Below are 25798 nucleotides of genomic sequence, written 5' to 3' on the forward strand. Positions count from 1 at the left end.
TCCATTTCGTTCTAAGTGGTATTGGGACTACAATTTCCAATCAATGGTCTTTGGCTATTGGGAAAGTCTGGAAGTTGTCTCTCGGATAAATAAAGGGCGCTAAGTCGGAGACGTTTGTTTTACACTTGCCTAGGAGTAAAGCCTCAACTACTCCCGAATAGCATGTGGACAGTCGAGAAAACAAACCAATGGATCGTTGAACAATTCAAAGTTCCCACCGGAGGCACAAATGACCAGGCTCCAATTATCTATCTCGGGTTACATTATGCGAGGATCCTGCCCTTTGGAAACGGCTCTAGCGCTGGTAAAGATAGAAAAGCTTTTTCGTGCTTGCCAGCTTTTACCTGTTATAGATTTTATTATAATTGATTGTCCACGGTTGTTTAAAGATGGATGACATAGTTTAATTCATCATCACCTTGGAAAACCAAATGGAAGAGAAAGAGGTTTTAATTTTCAGGGGAACATAAAAACAAATGTGTAAAATACAACCCAACAAATACAATCCAAACAAATACTTGCTGTTGTTACTATTAGTGCAACATGTAAATAAGCCACGTAATTCCACCTTTCAAATACTTCTGCAGGGCGTTGCTTCTGCACCTTTAACAGCAGCTGGGTACGTAGAAGTCAAACAGGTGAAGCCTTTCCCGACAGCAAGGTAAAGGGATTAGCAAAGTCCCTCCTGTTGTCTGAAAGAAAATGAGGCTCTTTGTCAGGTTGTAGAGAAGAGTCAGCTTTCTGATCGGATTAAGAAAAATCTTTCATTTGGGAATCAACGTTCCTGAGTCCGCCAAAGCCTCTTCAGTAAGGAAACATTTTCATTTTTAACTGCTGTGGGAGAACTGCTTGGTTAGGGAATAAAATTAAGGGAATACCACTTTGGTTAAAGGGACACATGTCAGGGCCTACTCCGTGTTAGTACCCTGCTTCCATACATTGTGCGAGACCTTGGATGCAAGCTCTGCTTGGCTCCATGGGATCTACAAGGAGGCGTAGTAATCTCAGCGATCAAGGGATCTCATGGTGGGGCTATAAAGCTGTTACAGAATGGGGGGGGGAAGCTGGTTTCTTTTTGAACATAAAATTAACTCTGATCGGCCCCTTAGTGAAATTCAGTGCTGTGTGCCATTCCGATGTACTGCCAAGGCGCAAAATTATTTTGACTTTTCACAGGCCAATAGGGCAGGAACGGACTGTAAAAAGAAAAAGGCCTCCTTTATACAAAAGAGTTGATCCACCAGCTGATTACATTCTCGGTACAATTGTTAAAAAAATGCAGGTAAAATGGTGGAGATTATTCACGGGAAAGCATCACAGGGGAGTATCTTTAAAGGAGACAGAAAGGAAGACTAAGAGTAGTTTTATTTTTGCAGCGGATTTTTTAATTGGCTGTGACCGAAGCCAGAATTTTTTTTTTCTCCTGATGGAAGCTGTCTTGGCATCTTTCGTTTGCAGTAAAGGATTGCCTTCTCTCTCCCTTCTGTTCCCGAATAGCAGAAGCAAAGTTACATGGGAAATGCGATTATTTTTCTTCCAAAGAGGGCCATTTTTTTGATTGCTCTGGCTTCAATTCTCTGATGGTTTTACATCTGCATTTGTATGGGGTTAAAGTCTTGCTTGGGGCAGAGAGATAGATTTGGGGGCCAGGTTTGGTTTAAAAAAAAGTCCTTTTGAGGAAAAATATATTTTTCTGCCCTTTTTAATATTTTCTTCTGTGGGCTAACTTCCCTCAAAGTCTTTGCGTGCTTAGTTCAAAATGCATATTGCCAAGTACCACCCTTTACAAAGGCATCGTTGCCGATCCCTTTCCGTGGAATCGCTTTTTATATCGCAAAAAGAGCACAAATAGGCTTCTGGTAATTGATATATTTCGATTAGCCGAGCTGGCAGGAATTCAGTTTCCTACAAGCTTTAATCCGGTTTGCCTAAGGTTGTTCTATGCAGTTGCCAATTCCACCAGAATAGTGGCATTTTTTTGTCTTGCAATTGGGAATACATCACATACAAGTGCAACTTTATATATATTGTGCGTATATTTGTGAGTTCCCAAGTATAAAGTGGCTAGTTGTGCTGGTATAAGAAAATGCGCCTTTCCCAGAGAGTCGTGCAAGTTTTAAATGTTTTCCAATTGAGCGCCTCCCGGACAGGAGCAGCAAACCGCCGCGCGCCACAGCGCCGACCAATCAGAACGAAGGAAAACAAGCCGCACTCCAAGTTGCCACGCGCCAAAAACTTTAGGAGCAGGCCGCGCGTTGTGTCCTTCCGCGGCAATGGATCTATTTAATGGGGGGGGGCGACATAGCACCCAGAAAGAAGTAATCCAGCCAAGCGCAACCTCGTCAGCCATGTCGTCCCAGGCCTCTGAATCGGGACGGGTCGCTTAGCAGCGGCTTGGATGAAAATTAGCCCTGCAAGGAGGAAAAAAAGACAGAACGGCGGAGGGATCCGGAGACGGTTGGTGACGAGATGGTGCTCGGAGTTGTGGCGCCAGAATTCAGAGGCAGTTGAGGGGAGGTGGCAGCTATGGTGGTGCTCCGCAGCGGTTCGGTTGGCTCTGGCCGCCCCGATCCTCATCGCGGAGGCGAGACCCCTTCGGCATCCCCGCAGTCTCTCTACGAACCGATGGAATCGAGTTCGGAATTTCTCAGTTTGACCACCCCGACTTCGTCTCGGAGGAGGAAACGCTCGGTGGACAATCGATCCCCCGGAGGGGCCACCCGGGATCTACCCGCCAATCGGAAAGCCCGGAGGGTGAGTTTGGAGAGGGAGAACATAGAGGAACGCGGGCCGTTCAAACTACAGACCGGCGTACCTCAATGTGTGCGTGGGGACAATCCTGCGGGTTGAGGAGTTATTGAGTACAAAAATGCGTATATAAAGAGGGGCAGAGTCTAGCCTTGGGTCTCGCTCTTTGCCAATCTGGTGCCAGTCGGTTTTTCCATCTTCTGTCAGTACTATGGCTTTCTGACCAGTAGATAGGTTTCCAGGAGGATAAATTTCCATTTTACCCGAACACTTCCCGTAGTTTAAGGTGATCAGTACAATCGGAGGCCTTTGTATGAACGGCAAAGCTCGCAGTGACTTTAATTTGGATATTCTTTGGCTTTCCCCATTGCAATCATGCCTTTTCTAACATCAGGTTGAACATCTGCCCTCTTCCTTTCCAGTTTCATCTAATTAATCTTGGGTGGCCCTAAGCGTTATTTTGCTAGTTTGAGGATATTGTATTTGTAACCTCTGTTTATGGCTCCTTTTTTTGGTGGGGGGATGTTGATATGTGGAGTGATGTCAGCCTCTCCCAGGTAGATCAATTCTAGAAATCCTCTCCATAAGAAGACTAGAACTATATTTTATTGACATAGGTTGTAATAACAGAAACTTGCAGTTCTGATTGTGATATCCTCCTTATATTAGGATGAATCGGGGAGGCATCTGCTTGAGCTACTTCTGAATATTATCTCTTTTCTCTGGACTCAAAAAAAAAGTTTCAGCCCCTTTGCATAGCTAATTTTTAATATTTCCATCAAGGTCATTTTTCTAACTATAACTGACCTTCCAATTTCTTAACTACTGTGATGTTGATTTGCTGGCAATTGTTTGGTTAGAAATTTTACTAATTTTTTTATTGCTGGCATTTTTGTAACTATTCCATCCGCTTCCATAATCTTTCAACTTGGTAATAGCTGGAATGGTGAATCCAGGTAGAAACCTTTTGATTCAGCTTTGTTTTAAATGAAATATTTCTGTTGGATATAAAAAGAAGAACAAGGGATCCAATATTGGTGTTAGGCTAGATTGTAACTTCCTTATCTGAAGAATTTTTCATCAAGAATTTAGTTTTCAAAAGGGGTGATGGTTAATGTGCCTTTGGCTGCAGTTGTTTCAGTTTACATGGTTGCGTGATTCACTAAAGAGCCTTTAGTCGTGCAAATTGGGGTTTTATTGGCTACACACATCTTGGCTTGTTTACCTAACAAGAATATTGCCTCTATGGACTCTGAATTGGTACGTTTAGAACTTTATTGTTCCATCAGGAAATTCGTGATAATTTTTTTTTAAATGACCATTTTCACCACGATGTGCTAAACAGCAGCCAACATAATTCAGTTAGCAGCCAATTATTACAGCTAATTAATCTTATTGTGATGGGTAATTGCATATAATAAAATTTGATATATTGGCTTATAAGAATAACACACTTAACATTTAACCTTATTTTACAGCTTTTAAGAACTCTCACCTACCCACTTTTCCTCATGCATCACATCAGCTGATTTAGGCTAACAATTCATGGAAGTTGCAAAATAGACTCATATTTTAATTGTGGAGAAGTTGTTGAATTCTGATCTCTACAATTGTATAATAAATTTCTTAGGCTATAATTTTGTACACCCTATACTGAAAGTAAACTTCTAGCACTAAAAGTTTACATTGTTTTCAGAGTGCCAAAATATATTTCTATCTTGCAGTCTGTATGATACCTACTCATAGGTTGTCAAATTGTGTTACGTATTTATCTTTTCCTTTTCACTGTATCTGCTATGGAGTTTGATGTTAAAACATTGCATGCTGACAAGTAACACTGATAGAAAATCAAGAAATTTATACATCTAGGAAAAATGAATTCAACTTACAGCATTGTGATTAAAGGTCTTTATTTTCAGCAACTTATAGTACGACTGTTCAAATTAATTAGAAATTCACAATATCATGTGAAAATTTGAAAAAGTTCAGATGAACAGACTTAAACAGTAATGTATATGCAATGATACATGTAAAATTAAACAACATAATCAGGAAACTAATTTTAAAAAATACTGCTCATACAATTAACAGATATGTTCATTTCTGAATTTTTTAATTTAATTTTAATGTTTTAATAATTTTAATACATTTCTATTGTAGAGAATATTTCAACTGTTGTACTGTTTCTAAAGTTATTAAAATATATGTCCACTATCTGCCTCTAGGGAGAGATTATTCCAGAAAACTGGGTAATCTACAAGTTCTTGTTCTAAATAGTAGGACTGAAGAGTAATAGAGTAAAAAAAAAAATAGCAGAAAATTCTCTAGAAAAATGTTATAGTCAGAAACATATTCCTCAAAAAACATAATACTATGCTTAAGGATTACTTTAAATAAAAAATGGTTTATAATTATGAAAAAGTATAATTGTTAAATGCAACAGAAACTAAACATGTCAAATGGGAAATTTTATGAATCAAATTTAAATCCAAATTTTAATTCTTCAGTTGGCAATATTCTAGAAATGTAGATATTAACTAGAAGCTTCTAGTCCCTTATCTTTAAAAAGTAATTTAAGCAGTTTATCTAATTCATAAAAATAGTCAAGCATATTTGAACAGTGTATCAGAGAAGCTACCATAAAATATGAATGAAAATATAAGTATGTACACAAGAGATAATATACAGAGATAATATCTAAAGAACCTTTTGAGCTCATTCAACTTTAATAGATATATTTTCTGAATAATTAGTTTGCTGATATAGCTAAATGTATACTAAATCTAAATAAAGCAATTTTTGATCAAAATGTAGTAAATGGAGTTGAAGTGTCTTTTCTGCTCTTTTTTTTTTTTTTTTAGTCTGGGCATTTCTCACAGTTTTAAATACTGCTGACTACTTTTTTGGCAGTAGTCTCCAAGCTTGTTTCAATTTAGTTTATGAATGTTTCTTATCAGAAATCTGGCAGTTGACAACACACTGACTTATTTATTGCATTGCACCATATTATGTGAATTGGGGAAAAGGATGTAAAGCTCATTATCATTAATTTAAAAACTAGTAACTTCCCATTTTCTACAAAGTGAAACGAGAGGCTATGTGAACATTTCCACTATGGTACCATGAATAGAAAGATTTCAAGATGTATCAATGCTGGTGGAAACAAAGTGGGTTCTCTGATCTGTTGCAAGGGATGAATGTCAAAAGGCAAAAAATTAATTTGACTTCTATATTGGCTATGTATGAGTTGGGGTTCTTTCAGGAGAAAAAAGTTGAATGCAATAAAAATAGGTTACTCAGCTGTATAATGGCAATTGGGACTGGAATTTTTCTTGCTAAGCACTGTGGCTGTAAAGTGCAGAACAGTCCCATTAGCTACAGGTAGTCCTCGACTTACGACCACAGTTGAGCCCAGAATTTATGCTGCTAGATGAGAAAATTGTTAAGTGAGTTTTCCCCATTTTGAGACTTCTTGCCACATTTGTTAGGTGAATCACTGCAGATGTTAAATTAGTAACATGGTTAAATGAATCTGGCTTCCCCATTGACTGCTTGTCAGGGTAGTAAAAGGTGATCACATGACCCCGGGACATTGCAACTGTCAAATAAGAACCAGTTGTCAAGCATCCAAATGTAAATCACGTGATCATGTGGATGCTGCAACGGTTATAGGTGTGAAAAATAGTCATAAGTCACTTTTTTTAGTGCCGTAACTTCAAATGGCCACTAAATAAATTGTTGTAATTCGAGGACTACCTGTATGGTCAAATGAATCCCACTGGTCACTAGCCAAGGGCTCATACCAATTCATTCCTGGCTTGGTATTTTCCCATAATAATATTAGACTAGAGTTGAAAGGGACCTTGGAGGTCTTCTAATCCAGCCCCCCGCTTAAGCAGGAGAACCTATACCACGGGTCGGCAACCCGCAACTCTGGAGCCATATGTGGTTCTTTCAGCCTTCTACTGTGGCTCCCAGTTCTCTGCCATTTGCAGAGACAGAGAGGCACTTGAGCTTCCCTTCTCTCTCGCTCTCTGATCTTCTGCTCACCTGGCCAGCTGGGCTCACGCTGTTCTCTGACAAGCTGACAAGCTTATTGGGTGGGGCTCCTGTCTTTGCTGCGTCTCCGCAGAAAGCAGCATCTCTCTCTCCCTCCCTCCCTCCCTCCCTCCCTCTCCCCCCCTCTCTCTGTCGCTCACACACACACACACACACACACACACACACAATTATTTACTTAGTGGGGGAAGAGGACTGGCAGACCAAGGGCAGGAGAGAGTCAGCCCAATAAGAATGTGTGTCAGCTTAGATCGGAGAGAGGAGGGAGAGAGGAGAAAGAGGGAGAAAGGGAGAGAGAAAGGGAGAAAAGAGGGAGAGAGAGAATATGAATATATGTTGTCCTTACTGGACTTTTAGTAAAGAACGTTTAATGAAATATTTTGTTTTTTGTTTTAATTAAGAGATGAAGTATTGAGATAATTATGCTGTATTTAAAGATGGTAGATAAGCTACTAAAATTGTTTTCACCTGTTGAGATGAAGGGGAAAGGTTTTTTCCCCCTCTTTCTCCGGCATAAAAAATTTGTTTTCTTTGTAGCAGTTCATTGATTTCATAAATACAACACACTATAGTTTTTTTATATGTAGCATACAGGTTAAAAAAAGGATATATGCAGTGTTATCTTCATTTTAGATGTCAAAAGGGTTTTGTGGCTCCCAATGTTTTCTTTTCTGTGAGAAACGGGTCCAAGTGGCTCTTTGAGTGTTTAAGGTTGCCGACCCCTGACCTATACCATCTCAGACAAGTGACTGTCTAGCCCAGGGGTGTCAAACTCATAATGTCATGTGACATGACGTATGGTGACTTTTTCCCCATTGTCGGAGCTAGGGTAGGTGCGGTTTTGGCATGACACATCAGGCGCGTGGGCTGGCAGTTTGACACTCCTGGTCTAGCCTCTTAAGGCACCTTGATCCACAAAAGATGTCTCTCATGTATCCTGACTTACAGCCTAAATGTTGGAGATGTGGCTGTTTGGATGCCACTTATTATCATATTTGGTGGTCGTGTAAAAATATAAAAGCTTTTTGGATTAAGATATGGTGGAACATTCAGAGAATTTTTAGAAAGAGGGTAAAATTTACTCCACAATTGTTTTTGCTTGGTATTGTTACTGATTGTGATGCTAAGGAGGTTATATTGATGTTGAATTTGATTACAGCCGCAAGGCTGCTAGTAGGTCAATATTGGAAGAAGGAATCTTTGCCTACTTTGCAAGAGTGGTTTTTAAAAGTATCTTATTTGGCGGAAATGGCAAAGATTTCGGCTTTCTTAAAAGAGCAAACGCAAGAGAAATTTTTTGCTGTATGGGAAAAATGGATAAATTTTTTACAATTTAAATTGGATATGAAAAAATACCATTTAGCTTTTTTATAACTTGTATAAAAACTCTACTTTTTTTTCTTCTTTTCTTTGTTTTTTTTTAAATATTTTTTCTTTTTAAGGTTTATAATTCTTTATTCATATATATTTTGTTCTTAATTATCTTATAATTTTGTTAACTTCTTTTAATTAAGCCTATATTCTGCTCTGGGAAGCTCGGGGAGGGGGAGGGAGGAGGTGATTTGGGAGGGGTTGGGGGAGGGTTGTATTGTTTGGGTTTTTTGTTTTGTTTTTGTTGTTATTGTTTTTTTCTGTTTTTGCAAAAGTTTTTAAAAAAAATTTCAATAAATCAAGTATGACATTTAAAAAAAAAAATCTCCAGTGATGGAGCACCCACAATTTCTGGAGGCAAGCTGTTCCACTGGTTGTCCTCAATGTCAGGAAGTTTCTCCTTAATGCTAAGTTGCTTCTCTCTTTGATCAGTTTCCAACCATTGTTTCTTGTCTTGCTTTGGAGAAATAACGTGATTCCCTCATCTTTGTGGCAGCCCCTCAAATACTGGAATACTGCTATCATGTCGTCCCTGTTTCTTCTTTTCTTTAGACTAGCCAAACCCAAAGCCCACAGTCATTTTCATGTTTTAGTCTCCAGGCCTTTGATCATCTTAGTTGCTCTTTGAATTTTTTCCAAACTCTCAATATCTTTTTTGTGATACGGTGACCAAAATTGGCTGCAGTATTCCAGGTGTGGTCTTACTAGGCTTTTATAAAGCGGTACTAATACTTTGCATGCTCTTGATTCTATGCCTCTGTTTATACAGCCCAGGATTGTATTAGCTTTTTTGGCTGCTGCTGCACACTGCTGGCTCATGGTCAAGTGATTGTCCATTAAGGTCTCTCTCACAGTTACTGTTTTTAAGCCAGGTCTCGTCCAGTCTGTATTTGTACCTTTGATTTTTCCTGCCTAAATGTAAAACTTTGCTTTTCTCCACATTGAAACTCATTTTGTGGGATAGGGCCCATTGTTCATGTCTGTCAAGATCTTTGTGGATCCTGAGTTTGTCTTCTAGGGTGTTGGCTACTCCTGCCAGTTTGGTGTCATCTGCAAATTTGACGAGTTCCCCTTCAATTCCCTCATTTACGTTACTGATGAAGATATTGAAAAGTACTGGGCCTAAAACGGAAACTTGTGGTACCCCACTGCTTACTTCCCTCCATATGGATGTAGTGCCATTGAGTACGGTTTGTCAGTCAGCTACAGATCCATCTGGTGGTGATGTTGTTTCTATTCCACCTTTTTCTAGCTTACCAAGGAGTAGGTTGTGGCCTATCTTATCAAATGCCTTACTGAAGTCTAAGTATACTACGTCCACAGTATTTCGCTGGTCTATTAGTTTAGTCACTTGAGTCTTAGTAAGGTAAGGGAGTATCTACTCTTTAATTCCCTTTCTGCCCTCTCCCTCTCCCCCACCCCCAATCTAGCCCTTTTGGCCTCCTTCCACTCTGCTGCCCTTGCTGTCCTATGTGTATTGGCCCTGGTACAGCTGCAGCTGCAGCCCAAAGTGATCCTAGCTGTCTTCCTGCTGACGAGGCATGCCCTGCCAGCCCTTCATGAGGCATAACAAATGGTCATGACTTACGTGTTTATGTATGTATGCTTATGAAACAAGAGGCAGTGTCAGAATGATTGGATAATTAATGTAGTTCAAATACAAAAGTGAATTACAAATATAAAATAAGTTGTCATATTCTCAGATAATGTGTTACATATGTGTGATAGAGGGTAACCAAATGTTCTGCATGGAATATGGAATTAAAGGTTCTATATTGGTTATCAAACTTTTAATGAATCATTTTTACCTGTCCTGAACCATCCAATGTCATTTAGATGAGATGCAAGTTGCATAAATAAATAAAAGGTTGGTTGTCAGATGCAACGATAACTATAGGTGGTGGTGGTGGTAAATAAGTGGTTCTCAACCTGTGGGTCGGGACCCCATTTGGGGTCGAACGACCATTTCACGGGGGTCGCCAAACAAGGCTGTCCACCATTTTTCCCCCTTTTCTTTGGCCACGCCCCTGGCACCCGGTGATGTATAAGTGGTTGGGGGTCACCACAACATGGGGAACTATATTATGGGGTCGCGGCATTAGAAAGGTTGAGAACCACTGTGGTAAATCATACATAAATGGAATCCTTAGTGACTGGTTCCATATTCAGCAGGCCATAAGACAGGAATATAAATTGTCTCCTTATTTAATGAATTTTTTGATAATTTTATAAGAATACTTACGGAAATACTAGAGTATATTAGTTGGAGTTGTGAATGTATACTTACAACTTAATTTTGTTTTTGTCTTTTAAAACTTAAGCAGCTTAAGACATGATCATTTGAGGGATCACTTCTCTATCTTTACTTTGTTTTAATAACTTGTAGAGGTATTAAATCAGAATTAACGTGCATAAATATTTCAAATAGAAATGAGTTACACATCAAAGTTAGAATGTAATTAAATATGCATTTTTAATTATCCTTATTGTCCTGCTTCAGGAGTTCTCTTCAGACAAACAATGTGAACATTTCACAAGACAGCATGCCTTGAGATCTATGAGGAAAAATAATCAACATTATTCAGATCCTAGCTTTGACAAAAAGATGTCAACACTTAGTGAAAATGGGATTAACAGGAAACACTTTACAAGGTATTTTTTTTTCTTTTACAGATCTCTCGTAAAATTATGTTGTACTTGGATCTTTTTTAGCGCAGCAGTGTTACAGGGCTTGGAAATAATCATTTTCTGATTAAAAACCTACCTATTTTCTAAGAAAAGCTTAGAGAAATAAAAAAATATAAAATAACATATTCCAATGAGTGTTTATAATAACTTAGAAAAGCACAAATGTTTTAAAATAATGTTTGGAAAACTAGCAAATTAAAAGGAAATTCTGTTATGTTTATGTTCTTGATTACTATCAGTTTGAACTCCAGTGGAGAGGAAACTTTGAAAAAAGAAAACCTGGTCCTATGCATGAGCATGTAGTCCAGTATAAATTGATTGAGTTCACAAAACATTTTTGAACTCTAAAGTAGTAGTGATGGGGATGTTTATGATAATATAAATGAATTCTGCAAATAGACAGTTTGATTTAAAGAAATAACTCAGTTTGAAAGCAACATGCATGTTTTTACTAATTGTAGCTGTGGTTGGTGTATTATGCAGATAGGAATGTACAGTTTATTCATGATTTGTGCCTGATCTTTTTCTGTGTACCTTATCCTCAAGACCTTACTTTGGGTATAAAGCTCACTTTGTGGCTTGTTTTTCAATAAATCATGGTATCAGTACAGCCCAACAAACAGTGGTATCAGTACAGCCAATTAACCATAGTTAGCCATAAATTGGATTGGATTTTAAAAATGAAATCTAATAGGGAATAGAATATTTGTAGCTCCACGTAACCACTGGAATAATCTAATTTGAAATTTATAAAAGCATTGATAAAAGATTCTCCAAGAATAGACAGTAAAAAATAATATATGTAGCCGACAAATGAATTATAGAGTCCTTGGTACCCTGAGCTTGGTTGTTTGCTTGCAGATATTTCATTACCCAACTAGGTAATGACAGTGCTAGCAAGTGTGGGTACTGCTACCATGAATTCTTTCAATACTATAGACAGAAGGAGTGCTGTGACATTGAATAAAATGCTAGGGAATTCCTGATAGCTTGGCATTCAGACAAATCAGCCATTAATACATATAAACAACATTGTCACAGCATTTAAAAGTGACACTAAAAAAGCTAAGAAGGAAAGAAAAAGACCAGATCATATCCTTTCCAGCAACTATCACCCAGATAAGCTGAGATGGTTAATACCAGATAATCAGATAGTAAGTCTAAGTATAGTAGAGACAAGGTAACAAAGCAAATAAAAAATGGAATATTTATAGCTAGTGAGTAAGGAGGTAGTAAAGAGGTATACAGAAACTGAAGGGAGTGTATAGAAACTAAAACAGGAATAGCACAAACCATTTTGTTGTTAAGTCCACTTGATTCTTCTGATACTAAATCTCATTCTAGTACTGACCCAAATGAAAGCCATACATTGGATGTCAAGCTGATAAAATCTTGTTACCTTTGCTTCTGTGCAGACAACTGGCTAGAATGCAGGCGGATGGAAAGAATGAAGATGGTGAAGAAGGTAAATCTAGTAAAATACATATTCTGTTGGTTGTGGATAGGCTACAGAGATTCAAATACATTGAAATTTCTGGTTTAGAGAACTGTCATTTATACAAATCATCCTTGGATTTGCTTTGACAAAGCTGGCCTTTGTAAAACATTCTATCCCTGTTGAACCATGTTAAAACAGGGGGGGGGGATGCATATTTCCAGTATTTTAGTTTGAAATATAAAGGTTGATTTTTCCAGACAGAAGTTGGGTGGCAAAGGAGGAAAGGAAGCCTCCGGAAAGATTTGATAGCAATGGCTGAAAAAGGAAAGGATATGCCCCTGGCACTGCAGAAGGAGACAAGGAACATTTATACCTCAACCTTGTCACTCTTTGCTCAACAGGATGTTGTTTCATCTGAAGTCTGGAAATTAGTCAAAACCGCTTGGGATTCGTTTGTGCCAAAATGTGGCTTCAGAATTTTTAATAAACTTATCAGTGCATTGGTTAATAATCAATCTCCATGCTATTCATATTTTTGAGTGTCAGGTTAAGTGTGTTTCCTTTTTGTCCTCTCAAACAATTTACTTGGACTTCAGTAAGTCATTTGATAAAGTAGACTGCAACCTACTACTTGATAAGATGGAAAGATGTGAGTTATACAGCATCAACACCAGATGGATTCGTAGCTGGCTGACCATCCGTACCCAGCGTGTGATCCTCAATGGAATTGCATCTACATGGAGGGAAGTGTGTAGTGGGGTGCCCCAGGGCTCTAATTTATTATATAGATGAGGATATATGAGTGGGGGATGCTGGCCATATTTAAAGGCAATTCAGTTATTTTGGAGAGCTGCATCCTTGAAGACATAAACACAGTTTTAAAAATATCTCAGCATACAGATGGAAAGTGAAGTGAAATTTAATTGAGATGATCCTTAATGTAGGAAACATGCTAAGTGCAGCAAACAAAAATTCTTTATTTTACTTTAGGATCTGTAGTTCCTGTAACCAGGTCCCTGAACGAAGGAGTAGATGGGAAGCCTGAAGAACACGTTGCAGAAGAAAATGGGGATGTTGAAGTCCGTCGCAGTTGCAGAATTAGACAAAGCCGCTATAGTACTATGAACCAGTCTGTTCTGTTTGACAGACTAATTACAAAGTAAGGTTGTTTATCTTTTTATTTCCTCCATCATTGATTGCTTCTATAAAAAATAAGAAGCTCCAGTTGATTAATGGTTCTTCCTTTTTTGTATATTGGAAGTGGCAAGCATTTTGGAAGACCACAAACTGAATAAGGTCATAGATCACATGTTGGGGCAGAACTATGCTTCCAGGGGCAATTCTTTGCTTTTTAAACAGACACTTTTAAGACCTAAATACAGGTAGTGCTTGACATACAACAGTTCATTTAATGACTGAAGTTACAACATCACTGAAAAAGTGTCTTGCAGCATCCCCATGGTCACATGATCAAAATTCGGCCGCTTGGGAGCTGCTTCATATTTATGACTGTTACAGAGTCCTGGGTTTGTGTGAACCACAAGCAAAGGCAATGGGGAAGCCAGATTCATTTAACATCTGTGTGACTAACTTTAACAGCTGCAATGATTAACAATTGTGGCAAAAAGGTCGTAAAATGGGGCAAAATTCACTTAACAACTGTCACTTAGAAACAAATTTTGGGCTCAATTATGGTCATAAGTTGAGGACTACCTGTAATGGTGCCTATGGGTATCATTTTTTCACAAGATACTTTGATGTAGTAGATACTTTGATGTAGTACTAAGTTAAATAAGCTTCTAATAAAATAAAACCAATATGATGCTGAAATGCTGCATAGCAAACACCAATACCTGTTTTGCTAATTTGAGCATGGAATATTCTGGATAACTCTGGAATATTCTCCCATTATCTATTGATTATGCTTTTCTGGGAGTAGTTTGGCACTTTTTTGACCTGAGTTCAGAGTGGCTTTAGAATGTCCCTGAGTTTTGCAGATCCACACTATTTGTTTTCTGGTAAATGAGTGTTTATGACTAACCATACCCGCCATAATAATCATTCTGAGAGTACTACCACATATTCTCAAAATTCCAAATATACCCCTCTTGGAAAATATTACAAACACCTATGCTACAATTCCAGCTTTTCTTTTTTCACTCCAAAATGGTAGGAAATTTTGTATTTGTTTTTGTTTTGTTTTGTTTTATGATATAATAGAAGGAGCTCCAAGAGTAAGGAGAAGGGGCAAACCTTCTGGAATGGGCAACATACAAATGAACAAAGAAACATGATTTCTTTGGGGCATTATTGCTTGTCTGTTGATATACGCAGGATTGGAGTTGCATTTGTTAATAGTTCTAGCTTACTATGAACTGAAGATACAATATTGTGGCATTCTTTGTTTAATTGTTAATATTATTTTGCTTAATTATTTGTTGCATACTTTTGTCAGTACTGCAGAAGCTGTACTACAAAAAATGGACGATATGAAGAAGATGCGCCGTAGACGAATGATGGAAGATCTTGGGGTATTCAATGGTAGAAAAGGAGTAAGTATACATTCATTATGGAGGCACCAGTCTTTTTTATTGCTTTTGCTTTGATAGTTTGAACATAACCTGAACAAATTCTAAGTAATTCTAAGGTACGCTTTATAACAACAGGAGATTTTTTTCCCCAAATCATTAAACCAGAAGTGCTATTTGTAAGGCCATGAAATTGGCTGTGAGCTGTCTCTGCATCCTCAAACTGGATCAGGACAAAGGCTAAACACGTGTAGGCAACCAGTAGTGGTTTCAAAAGCAGTTGTGTGAAACAAATATAGCTGAGAAAGGTGTGCATCTATACATTATGAAGCATCTTTTTCAGCAGATGTGCACAGTCCAATATTCTGATTCCATTTACTGTATCTATTGAAATTGACATAGAAGCATCATGTAATGGCGGATTACTTGAGTGAGCTTTTGTGCTATTTCCAGGGAAACCTTGACATGTACTCCAGAGGGAAACCAGCTATCCAAAGGACTGATGAAGAAACCTCTGACAATCAGGATGGAAGTGCAGGTTATTGTGCTGTTTTTACTATGCTGTTATATATGAAAATTTGAAGTGTGGATATACTTAAGGGTAACTGAATGAAAAATGTTTTGGCTGAAACTTCTGAGAAATGTTTGGTTAGCTTCTGTAGGAATATCTAAATAGCCATTACAGCTGCTCTTATGAATTGATTAGCTAGAGTTTTCAGGTTAACCTCTGGTGATCCTCTCACAGGATTCGCTAAAGCTCTTATTATATTTCATTTTTGCATGTATTTCATTTTTGCATATGTGTAATTAACTCCTGTTTTCAAGCCAGTCTTGACTGTTGGCAACTGCCTGGACCAGGTTCTTTCAGTTATTGGGTGGTTTTTTTCAGTGGTAGGGGCAACATTTTCAAAGGTGTTTGCTATTACCTTCTTCCAAAGTTTGAGATTATCTCTGTTTCCTTCAGATCTTTATTAAAGCTTTGAGATAGCTTCAAATTGGATCTGGTTTGGTTTGAGCATTGAAAGCTGAATTTTGTAATGAAAAAATAAAACTGATAATGTGTGTATGTTCCTAGCCGAAATAGGTAATAAAATTACATAGAGCAATTGTAAAATTTGTTATAGGTTCAGAACCTTTATTAAAGTTAGAACAATTTATTTTAAGTAGAATCTTCAGAAGAAGTTGAGGACCATGAAGATGAAGATGGTGAAGAAAACCAAAAGCGCTATGATCTCCGGCAGCGAAAAACTGTTGTACGTTATCAAGCCTCACCAGAAAGTAGGTTTCTTTTATACCATTCCTGGAAGTTTCATTTATTTATTACAAAATTTCAAATTTCCAAGATCAAAATATCTATTTAATATGTGTTGATATCGAACCAAATTCCTCATAAATATTCTAAATTGAAGGCAAAAAGAGGCATTTTATTCCATGTTATTCTAAGATCCATGATTAGTTTTTTGTTTTAATGTTTTTTCTTATGGAAATTTGAAAATATCGCGAGAGATTTTGTTTCTTCTCTGCTTGGAATTAAAGTGGATGGGGGGAGGGAAGGAGTTGGTTAAGCACATACTCAATTGAATATACTGCTTTGGTCTCAAGAAAAAAAGAGCTTCCATTTCACTAGTAAATTCTACAGTTTTAATTTTTTTTTTCCGTGAAAGAACGTGATTTGTAATGCTATGTTGTTCCTGTGTGGTATGCTTTTTCCCCATGAACAATTTCTAAGTGCAAAAGTATAATATATCTGTGGATTTCATACAAATTTATGGAGCTTTGTTTTTGCAGGCCTGATCAAATCCAGAACCATATATTGTGCAACCATGTTAATTAGGAAGATGCGTCAAGCTTTTAACTAGAAGATTTCGATTTTGCTTTTATAACATTGATCATGGCTGCAAAAATTAATTCATTTGGCTCTTTGTTTGGCTCAATTCTCAATTCTAGCCATATTGCTAGAATCCATTTAATTGTTACTTGTACTGCTTGGTTGGAAGTTTTAGAAAATATTCTGATTTTTTTAAAAAAAAAAAAAAATTCAGTTCATCTGTCCTCTTGTGGTTGTGAATATATTACTTGGAAACGTTTTTCAGTGCTATAACTCTGTTTTTGGGTGGGACTGTCATCTTAACATTTCATGCATTTCATCTTTATTGTGGAACTTTTCAGCCAATGCTACCTAGATTTAGCTTCTGAATGTCTTTCAGGAACGAAATTAACAAATGAACTTTGTACAAGTTAAAATTAAGCATGTTTGGCTTTTCGTAAACAAATGATTTGCTCCATGATTTGCTGTCTTTCCCACATTTTTCTAGCTTACCAAGAAGTAGGTTGTGATCTACTTTGATTATCTATTGTAGAAGCAAGAATATTAATATCTTCTTTTTTTAAAAAAAAAATTTGATATTGTTAACAGAGCCCAGGCATCCGAAGAAGCCTAAGTTATTTTATGATGATGCAGCCTCTCCAGTAAGACAAGGTTTCCCCTTTAGTCCTGCAAGACCACGGAGCCCTTTCTGTAAAAAAATAAATAGGTATGTTTTTGTGTGTGCAAGATATACAGTAGCAACAATGCTTCATGTGTTGCTTGTACCCCGTAATTTAGCAAAAGTTTAATTATAGTTTATTATAGAATACACTTTACTGTCTGAGCTTGCAACCATGGGGACACTGCAGTGGTTTTAAGTCACTTTTGTCAGTGCTGTTGTAACTTCAAATGGTTGTTAAAAATTGAGGACTACTGATATTTGTAAACACAAACACCAATCAGCATATATTAGGAAGAAATATACTGGCTTTGTGTGAATCTTGAAGATGGGATCTTCTACATTTTTCAAGATTTTTGAGGACTTGTCTCCTTATTCAGCTCCATTATAATGGAATGGTTGTTAAGTGACAAATACATGTATGTCCTCATAATATTGTTTTCAAGAGAGGTTTGATAACTTGGTTTACATATTATACAGTGTCAAATATCAGTTTGTTAGTATAAATTAAAATTATGCTTTGCTTGTCAGTCTATGTCAGAGTGAATAACCATGACTATGTATTCAGCCAATTTAGATTCATGGAGGAAATCCAACATGGATTTAATTATACCCCCTCCTTATTCTTCCACCCTTTTTCTACTCGGCTCAACCACTCATATCCACTCATATTCAGCATGTATTTACTAATATATCAATACTTGCACAACATGCATTTTCATACTTATTTTTTTAAAAAATAGGCGAAAGCATGCAATTCATAATAGTGATTCCACAACTTCGTCATCATCTGATGATGAAGAACGTTTTGAGAGGCGTAGGAAGAGAAGTCGCAACAAAGCACTGAGCAGGTATTTATTCAAAGTGGGTAGTATATTTTTTTCCAGAGATTACATTGAGGGGATTCTGTCTAAAATATTGTCAATGAAAAAATGGTGAATTCTAGCTTTCAATAATTAAATGCTATCAGGATTTAACAGTTGTTTGTCACATTGGAATTGTATACTCATTGCTATGTAAAACAAGATTTCAAATTTAACGTTAATTATGAAGCTACATCTATTTGTTTTTCATGGTTTTAAATTTTGGCTAAATTAAATTGTATTTTCTACTTCAGCACTTTCAATAACTATTAATTCCCATACTAGGTGCCTTCCACTAAATTTTCAAAAAGATGAGTTGAAGGGAATCCACAGAGATCGAATGAAAATTGGAGCAAGCCTGGCTGATGTTGATCCAATGCAAATAGACACTTCAGTAAGGATTTGATATCTTACTTTCTGACATAAAAAAAAATAGCTATTCTTGTTTGGCTAATTGTATGATATCAAGTTATTGTTAATTTCTAAACCAAGGCTTTTCAACCAGTGGTACGGGTACCACCTGTGGTACATTGGCACCTGGCAGGTGGTACGCGACCATCCTAGAAAAGTGGTAGCAGGGGAGGGGAATGAGCTGAACTGGTGGCAGCACTGCACAAGCCTGAGCGAGAGATGGCTGGAGCTGCAGGGCTGTCGGTGCTCAGCAGAAGCGCCAGGATCAGTGCCACTTTCCAGCTGATTGACACTTCTTCAGGGCTGTCAGGGCTCAGTGGAAGCACCAGGATCAGTGCCAGGCTCCAGCTGGAACTCGACACTGATTCTGGCACTTCTGCTGAGCCCAGAAGAAGCGCCGATCAGCTGGAATGTTGCAGCATCTCCAGGGTCTTGTGATTTACATTCAGATGCTTGGCAACTGATTCATATTTATGACGGTCACAGTGTCCCAGGGTCATGTGAAGTGACCAAAACCTGCTGCAACCACCCAGCAGATGGGGGAATAAAAACCAAACACCCCCGCTGCCAATCCTCAACAGAAATGCTCACAACAATGAAAACCTCGGACAGGAGGAAGAGCGCTGCCAATCAGATGTGGCTTGGGGGGCACTTTTTTCAGTGCCATTGTAACTTCAAACAGTCACTAAGCGAACTGTTGTAAGTCGAGGACTACCTGTACTTCAGGTTTTTTTGTTTTTTGCTTTTGGTCATCAAGTTTTTGACACTTTGCTAGGCGACTGGTGGTACTCTGATATTGCTATATCCTAAAAGTGGTACAATGGGTGAAAAGATTGAAAAGCCCTGTCCTAGACATCATATAGATTGAGATGTTCTTTAACATATTGGCAATAACTTAAATGACACTTGTAAGGACCGCACAGCTAACTTTCAGCTTTTACTTTGGCTATGATTTTTGTGATTTTCATTTGTCAACTATCTCCCTTTTTAGGTACGATTTGATAATGTGGGTGGACTTTCTGATCATATTTCAGCTTTAAAGGAGATGGTAGTTTTCCCACTACTTTATCCAGAAGTATTTGAGAGATTCAAGATTCAGCCTCCAAGGTAGTACTTTAAACTATTTCCTTTTATTGGATGTTAAGGTCTTTTTAAAATTTGGACTTTCTTGGGATAGAGAGTTTCTTAAGATCTTTAGGCAAGATAATTTCTTATTAATCACTTTGATGCACTGTTTAGATCAATTTGTGTAGCATGTTAAAACTGGCAAGATTTACTATAGTCATAGTAGTTTACAAAAAATATACATGTGTTCTAAGTTTTTATTATATTAATTTATACTATATTATTATTAAGAAGTACCCAAACTTTAAAAGGAACCTGAAAGTGTCCTTGAATTGTTTTTGTGTAAAGTTTTGTTATTTCAAATTATTATTATAGCCAGACTTCCACAAGAGATAATGCAGAATATAAACAAGTCCTAATTAAGAAAGATCAAATTAAGAATTGGGAAATAAGAAATTATACTATTTACAGAGGTTAAAAATTGAAGTAATTATTGGAGCTAAGAGAATGTAAATATAGCAACCAACACAAAAGCACAAAATATAGGAGAAAATAACCATTAAAAAAAATCTGGACAAAAGAGTAGTCCTAAATGCTATGTATGGGTTTTGCATTTGTTTACAGCCTTTATCAAAACTGTTCAGAGTAGCTTTAGTTGAATCAGCATCACCAAAAACATCCCCCTAGAAGTTTTGCAAGCTCCCTTTTATTCTTTTTTTAATTAGCTTCATTGTTGGAGACAATCTCTGATTGCTTAAATAAATAGATTGTTGGTTTCTATTATATTTGCACATTTATTTATCCTTTAGTGGGAAATCCATCCATATTGCATCCTTCTGAAGAGCCATAGAGATTCATAAATAGTGCAGCCAATTGATAATTTTGGTTTCATTTCATTCTGTCATGTCTGCATCTGCTCTTAGAACTCCTGAAATCATATAAGGATGCATATCAAAAACTTGTAGGTTATTTCAACAGGAAGTTAACACTGCAAAGCATACAGATCACTGAAAATTTAAAATCTGGATTGTTTCTACTCTTCAGGGCCATGCTTATTGTAATTGTGAAGCTGATTTGAGAATTTAATTTTTTTTGAATAACTTCCTGTTTGTTAGTACTAAGAGAAAGGATAGCAAAGACAAACATTTAAAAAAATTGAAATGAAATATGTAAGATAAAGATGATTAAAATTTCCATCTTCTTTATTGTTGGTAGCATGTACAGTCCTGTTCTACATTTCTCAGCTTTCATGATCCTTTCTGTAATTTTAACAAAGAGTCTGTTACTTTAGTGTCCAAAGGCATGGTTGCCACCTCTGAGTTCTTATCTCATACGAAAGGAAATTCACAGAAAATTATTCAGCAGAGCATTTGAGTTCATAATCATGGATAAAAACTTGCCCATGGCATCTGGCTTGTTAATTTAGAACCCAGAAGTTTGGGGATCTGTTACAGGAAATGTATAGATCCTTAAGTACAATATTCAGATACCCTATGGAATTTCAAGTGGAGAAATTCTGAGATCTCCCAATTACATATATGTAAAATCTAGCATTCTGGGAAATTTCTAAATGGAGACATACTCAGATAGCTCCATTGCTGAATTGGTTATTTTTATTCTTTCTACGCCAAGATTTCTAAGCTATCTAGTATTGATTTGTTCTTTTATATATTGCCTATCTTTGTTTTTTATATATATATGTGGTTTTAGCTGTTCGTTATGCGCTGCCCAGAGTCACCTTTGTGAGATGGGTGCTATATAAATATGATAAAAAAAATGTGACTGACTATTCCACAATTGGTTTGTGGTTTTCCAGAAGTTAAACTTCTAAACAAGAAGTGAGATTTCCTTCAGTTAAGATGAGTAACTTCTGAAAAATAGCTGAAGCAATAGTGAGGACATTCTTGTGTTTGTGAGAAAATGCCCTGAGCCGGCTGCATTTTGTTACCATTGAGGACAGGATTATTACCGTAATTAGCATGCTCATACCTCCAAATTCATAGGCACCAATATTGATCACTAAGAACATCAGTGTAATAAGCTCTGTATCTTTTATGTGCTGCTTGTAGGTTTTTCTTAAAAATCTGATTGCCAAAGTCTTAAAGTGATTAGGTGGAGTGTGCTAACTTTAACTACAAGTTTGAATTCTTCCAGGGGCTGCCTTTTCTACGGTCCACCGGGTACTGGAAAAACTCTTGTTGCCAGGGCACTTGCTAATGAGTGCAGTCAAGGAGACAGAAGAATAGCCTTTTTCATGAGAAAAGGTGCTGATTGTCTCAGTAAATGGGTGGGTGAATCTGAGCGACAGCTTCGTCTGCTGTTTGACCAGGTAATTTTGCTTTCTTTGTATCTGTATATGAGCCGAGGTGGCGCAGCAGTTAGGGTGCAGTACTGCAGGCCACTTTAGCTGACTGTTCAGCAGGTCAGCGGTTCAAATCTCACCGGCTCAAGGTTGACTCAGCCTTCCATCCTTCCGGGGTAGGTAAAATGAGGACCCAGATTGTTGGGGGCAATGTAAATATATATATACATTGCTTACTGGTGTACACCGCTTAGAGAGTGCTTGCACTTAAAGCGGTATATAAGTCTCATAAATAAATAAATAAAATCTTGTGTTCTGCATAGCTATTTGAATCGTAATTAATTTGAATTTCTCTTTTTAGGCCTTTCAGATGCGTCCTTCAATTATATTCTTTGATGAGATAGATGGCCTTGCTCCTGTACGGTCCAGCAGACAAGATCAGATTCACAGGTATGTTGTTTGTAATTAAACTATAGTTCTTTAAAAATTTCTTTGAACTTCAATATGATGGGTTAAGTTCAAAAGATTGTAAAAGGTAAGCTGAACCTTGGATCCATTCTATTTTGAGAAAATTAGGACAGAAATAGTTAAATAAGCAAGGAAAGATAGTATTTAGTTATTTGCCAACCTAAATAACAGTACTTTTGATCAAGTGATATGCAGATGTTTGATAAACTCTTTACATCATGCATGAAAGTATAATATATCTGAAAACTTTGCAGATTTTCGCTGGGGTGGCTTTCATCTGCAGATTACTATATATTTTCTAGCTTTTCTCTGTTATCATGTTATGAAAAAAATCTGATCTGAAATGTACCTCAGCTATCTTTTAAAAAAATGAAATCCTGCAGTTTCATACAATCTTTTGTGTATATCTCTAAGAGTGCTTCAAAAAATGATTAAAACGTAGTTTTCTACACCAATTTGTTAGTAATATAGAAATGCAAAAATGAACTGGTTTGTTTCTGGAACATCTCTTCCAGAAGGGACTAACTCAGCTGTTGGGAAGGTTGTTTGTCTGTTTTGGGGCTGGATTGGGTCCAGAAAAAAAATATTTTTTGTTACAGATAACACACTTCCAGAAACATGTTTGTTTATTGTTTTGAAAGGTGTGTGTACTTGTTCCTATTAAGCAACTCTAGGCAATTCACAACATCAGTAAAACCCAACAACTCTAAAACATAACCATCAATCAATCAGAAACCAAAGCCCCTAAGGATCTCCTTAGGATGCTCCGCAGCCAGCTTTAATTATGCTCATTCTATCCTGTCCTATCCCAGCACCTGGGTGAAAAGCCCAGCCTTAAGTCACTTAAGAGAAGGCTATAAAGCAGTGGTTCTCAACCTTTTTAATGCCGCGACCCCCCCCCACCCAACCGGTCGTAAGTCGAGGACTACTCAACTAGTCGTAAGTCGAGGACTACTCAACTGGTGCAACACCGTTTGCAGAATGGGACTTTTGGCGGGCTCAGCAGGGCAGAGACAGCCTGGACAATTCCTATTGCTTTTGAAAGCCAATAGAATTAGACTCTATTCAAGAGAGTCTATTCTATTGGCTTTCAAAAGCCAATAGAATAAAAGGGAGTAGCACAGCTAAGGAAAGGGGGAAAAAAATGGCGGACTGCGTTGTTTGGCGACCCCCGTGAAATGGTCGTTCGACCCCAAATGGGGTCCCGACCCACAGGTTGAGAACCTCTGCTGTAAAGCATTGTGAAGCGGTATATAAGTCTTAAGTGCTATTGCTATTTGAATTGTACCCGGAAGGGAACTGGGAACCAGTGCAGCTTGCACAAAGAGGTGTAACGTGGGCAAACTTAGGAACACCAATACTGTCCATGTTGCTGTATTATGGACCATTTGTAGCTTTAAAGTAGTGTTCAAGGGCAGCCCCCATGTAAAGCATAATGCATTAATTCAAGCAAGGAGTGCCTAATGCAGAGATAGGCAACCTTGGCTCTTTTATGACTCGTGGACTTCAACTCCCAGAATTCCTGAGCCGGCCATGCAGGCTCAGGAATTCTGGGAGTTGAAGTCGACGAGTCATAAAAGAGCCAAGGTTGCCTACTCCTGGCCTAATTTTAGCATAAGTGGGAGCAAGGACTCCTGGTTCAGGAAAGGGCAAAATCCAGAGCTGCTCTGTCTTGTCAGGGTTAAGCAAAAGTCAATTTCTCCTCAACGTGACCCTCACAGCCGACAGTGCTGCATCAAGGACCATTCCTGCAATCCTTGAAAATGAACCATGTAATTAATAATCATATTTAACAATATTTATTTATTGGTATCTGTTTTATGTATATTTTATGCTTTTGCTTTATACCCTGGTTTTTTCCCCAAAGACAGTATTTCTGATGTGCCATGTTAAGCAAAACATAGTCCTCAGTCTGAAAAGGATTGTGAAGACTTGCTCTAAAATCACTTTTTTTCCCAGACATTTAAAATAGGTCTTGTGGATTCTACCATGTAAAGGATAACATATTTTAAAATTTTGTTTTTAAGCTCAATTGTGTCTACGTTGCTTGCATTGATGGATGGCTTAGACAATAGAGGTGAGATTGTGGTGATCGGTGCTACAAACAGATTGGATTCCATAGATCCTGCTTTGAGAAGACCTGGACGTTTTGACAGAGAATTCCTATTTACATTACCAGATAAAGAGGTAAGAAATTCCACTACTTGTGAATAATTAGCTTCGGCTTACCACAATAGAGCATTGTATAGACCAGTGGTGGCGAACCTATGGCACGGGTGCCAGAGATGGCACTCAGAGCCCTCTCTGTGGGCACACACACCGTTGCCCCAGCCCCGCCACCCTGTGGCCCCCTCCTCACCAGCAGCCCCCCCCCAGAGGAGAGTCGCTCTGGGCACAGCCTGCGCAGAGCAGCACAGCCAAGGACATACAGCCGGGCAGCAGGGACAAGACTTCGCCCTCGCGCCCCATCGTGTACAGATGATGCTGCGGGGTGCGAATGACATGGCCGCCATGACACTGCTGGGCCGCCTGGGCAATCTGCTGTGGTGGGCTGTGGAGGTGGTGGGTGGCCCTGCGGGCAGGAGCGGCGGGGGCTGGGCAGGGGCAAGGCAGTTTTTGGGCACTCAGTCTTTAAAAGGTTCGCCATCACTGGTATAGACAGGGGTAGGCAACCCAAAACACTTAAAGAGCCACTTGGACCCGTTTCCCACCAAAAACAAAACACCGGGAGCCGCAAAACCCTTTTGATATCTAAAATGAAGATAACATTGCATATATCCTTTTTTACCTTTATTATAGGTGTGTGTGTGTTTGTGTGTGTATGTGTATACACACACACACACACACACATACACACACAGGTAAAAAAAGGATATATGCAGTGTTATCTTCATTTTAGATGTCTAAAGGGTCTCTCTCTCTCTCTCTCCCTCCCTCCCTCTCTATCTGCCCTTGGTCTGCCACTCCTCTTCCCCCGCTCTCTCTCTTTCTTTCTCTCTCTCTCTCTCTCTTTCCTCTCTCTCTCTCCCTCCCTCTCTCTCTCTTTCTCTCTCTCTCTTTCTTTCTCCCCTCCCTCCTATCTGCTGCTCACCTGGCAAGCTTCAAGCTGTTGTCCAACAAGCAACCTCGTCTCTTTTATGACTCATGGACTTCAACTCCCAGAATTCCTGAGTCAGCCTAGCTGGGCTAGCTAGCTCTCTCCTGCCCTTCCAGCTTCCTGCTTCCTTCAGAGACGCAGCAAAGGGAGGAGCTCCGCCCAGAAAGCTTTTCAGCTCCTCGGAGAACACTGTGAGTGCACTCTCTTTTACACACACACACACACACACACACACACAAAACACACACACACACACACACACACACACACACAC

The 25798-nt window shown here is 38.2% G+C and overlaps 1 protein-coding gene across 2 annotated transcripts in view; it reads left to right on the forward strand.

Moving 5' to 3' along the window:
* Positions 1 to 1665: 1665 nt before the first annotated feature.
* The window catches only part of ATAD2 (ATPase family AAA domain containing 2), a 51664-nt gene continuing 27531 nt past the window's right edge, over positions 1666 to 25798 (forward strand). The window contains exons 1-14 of one of the 2 annotated variants that reach the window (XM_039359808.1): positions 1666 to 2754; positions 10679 to 10830; positions 12282 to 12331; positions 13295 to 13463; positions 14760 to 14856; positions 15286 to 15370; positions 16000 to 16110; positions 17249 to 17366; positions 18062 to 18169; positions 18467 to 18575; positions 19584 to 19699; positions 21812 to 21986; positions 22321 to 22409; positions 24455 to 24614. In XM_039359808.1, the coding sequence (XP_039215742.1) occupies positions 2527 to 2754; positions 10679 to 10830; positions 12282 to 12331; positions 13295 to 13463; positions 14760 to 14856; positions 15286 to 15370; positions 16000 to 16110; positions 17249 to 17366; positions 18062 to 18169; positions 18467 to 18575; positions 19584 to 19699; positions 21812 to 21986; positions 22321 to 22409; positions 24455 to 24614 (1767 nt within the window). In that variant the 5' untranslated portion in view covers positions 1666 to 2526. The remainder of the gene's footprint in view (positions 2755 to 10678; positions 10831 to 12281; positions 12332 to 13294; positions 13464 to 14759; positions 14857 to 15285; positions 15371 to 15999; positions 16111 to 17248; positions 17367 to 18061; positions 18170 to 18466; positions 18576 to 19583; positions 19700 to 21811; positions 21987 to 22320; positions 22410 to 24454; positions 24615 to 25798) is intronic. The other variant, XM_039359809.1, reaches the window with a different exon arrangement.

The sequence above is a fragment of the Crotalus tigris genome, unplaced genomic scaffold, assembly GCF_016545835.1.
Source record: "Crotalus tigris isolate CLP2741 ecotype Arizona unplaced genomic scaffold, ASM1654583v1 scf7180000019137.2069052, whole genome shotgun sequence".
In the NCBI taxonomy this organism is placed as follows: domain Eukaryota; kingdom Metazoa; phylum Chordata; class Lepidosauria; order Squamata; family Viperidae; genus Crotalus; species Crotalus tigris.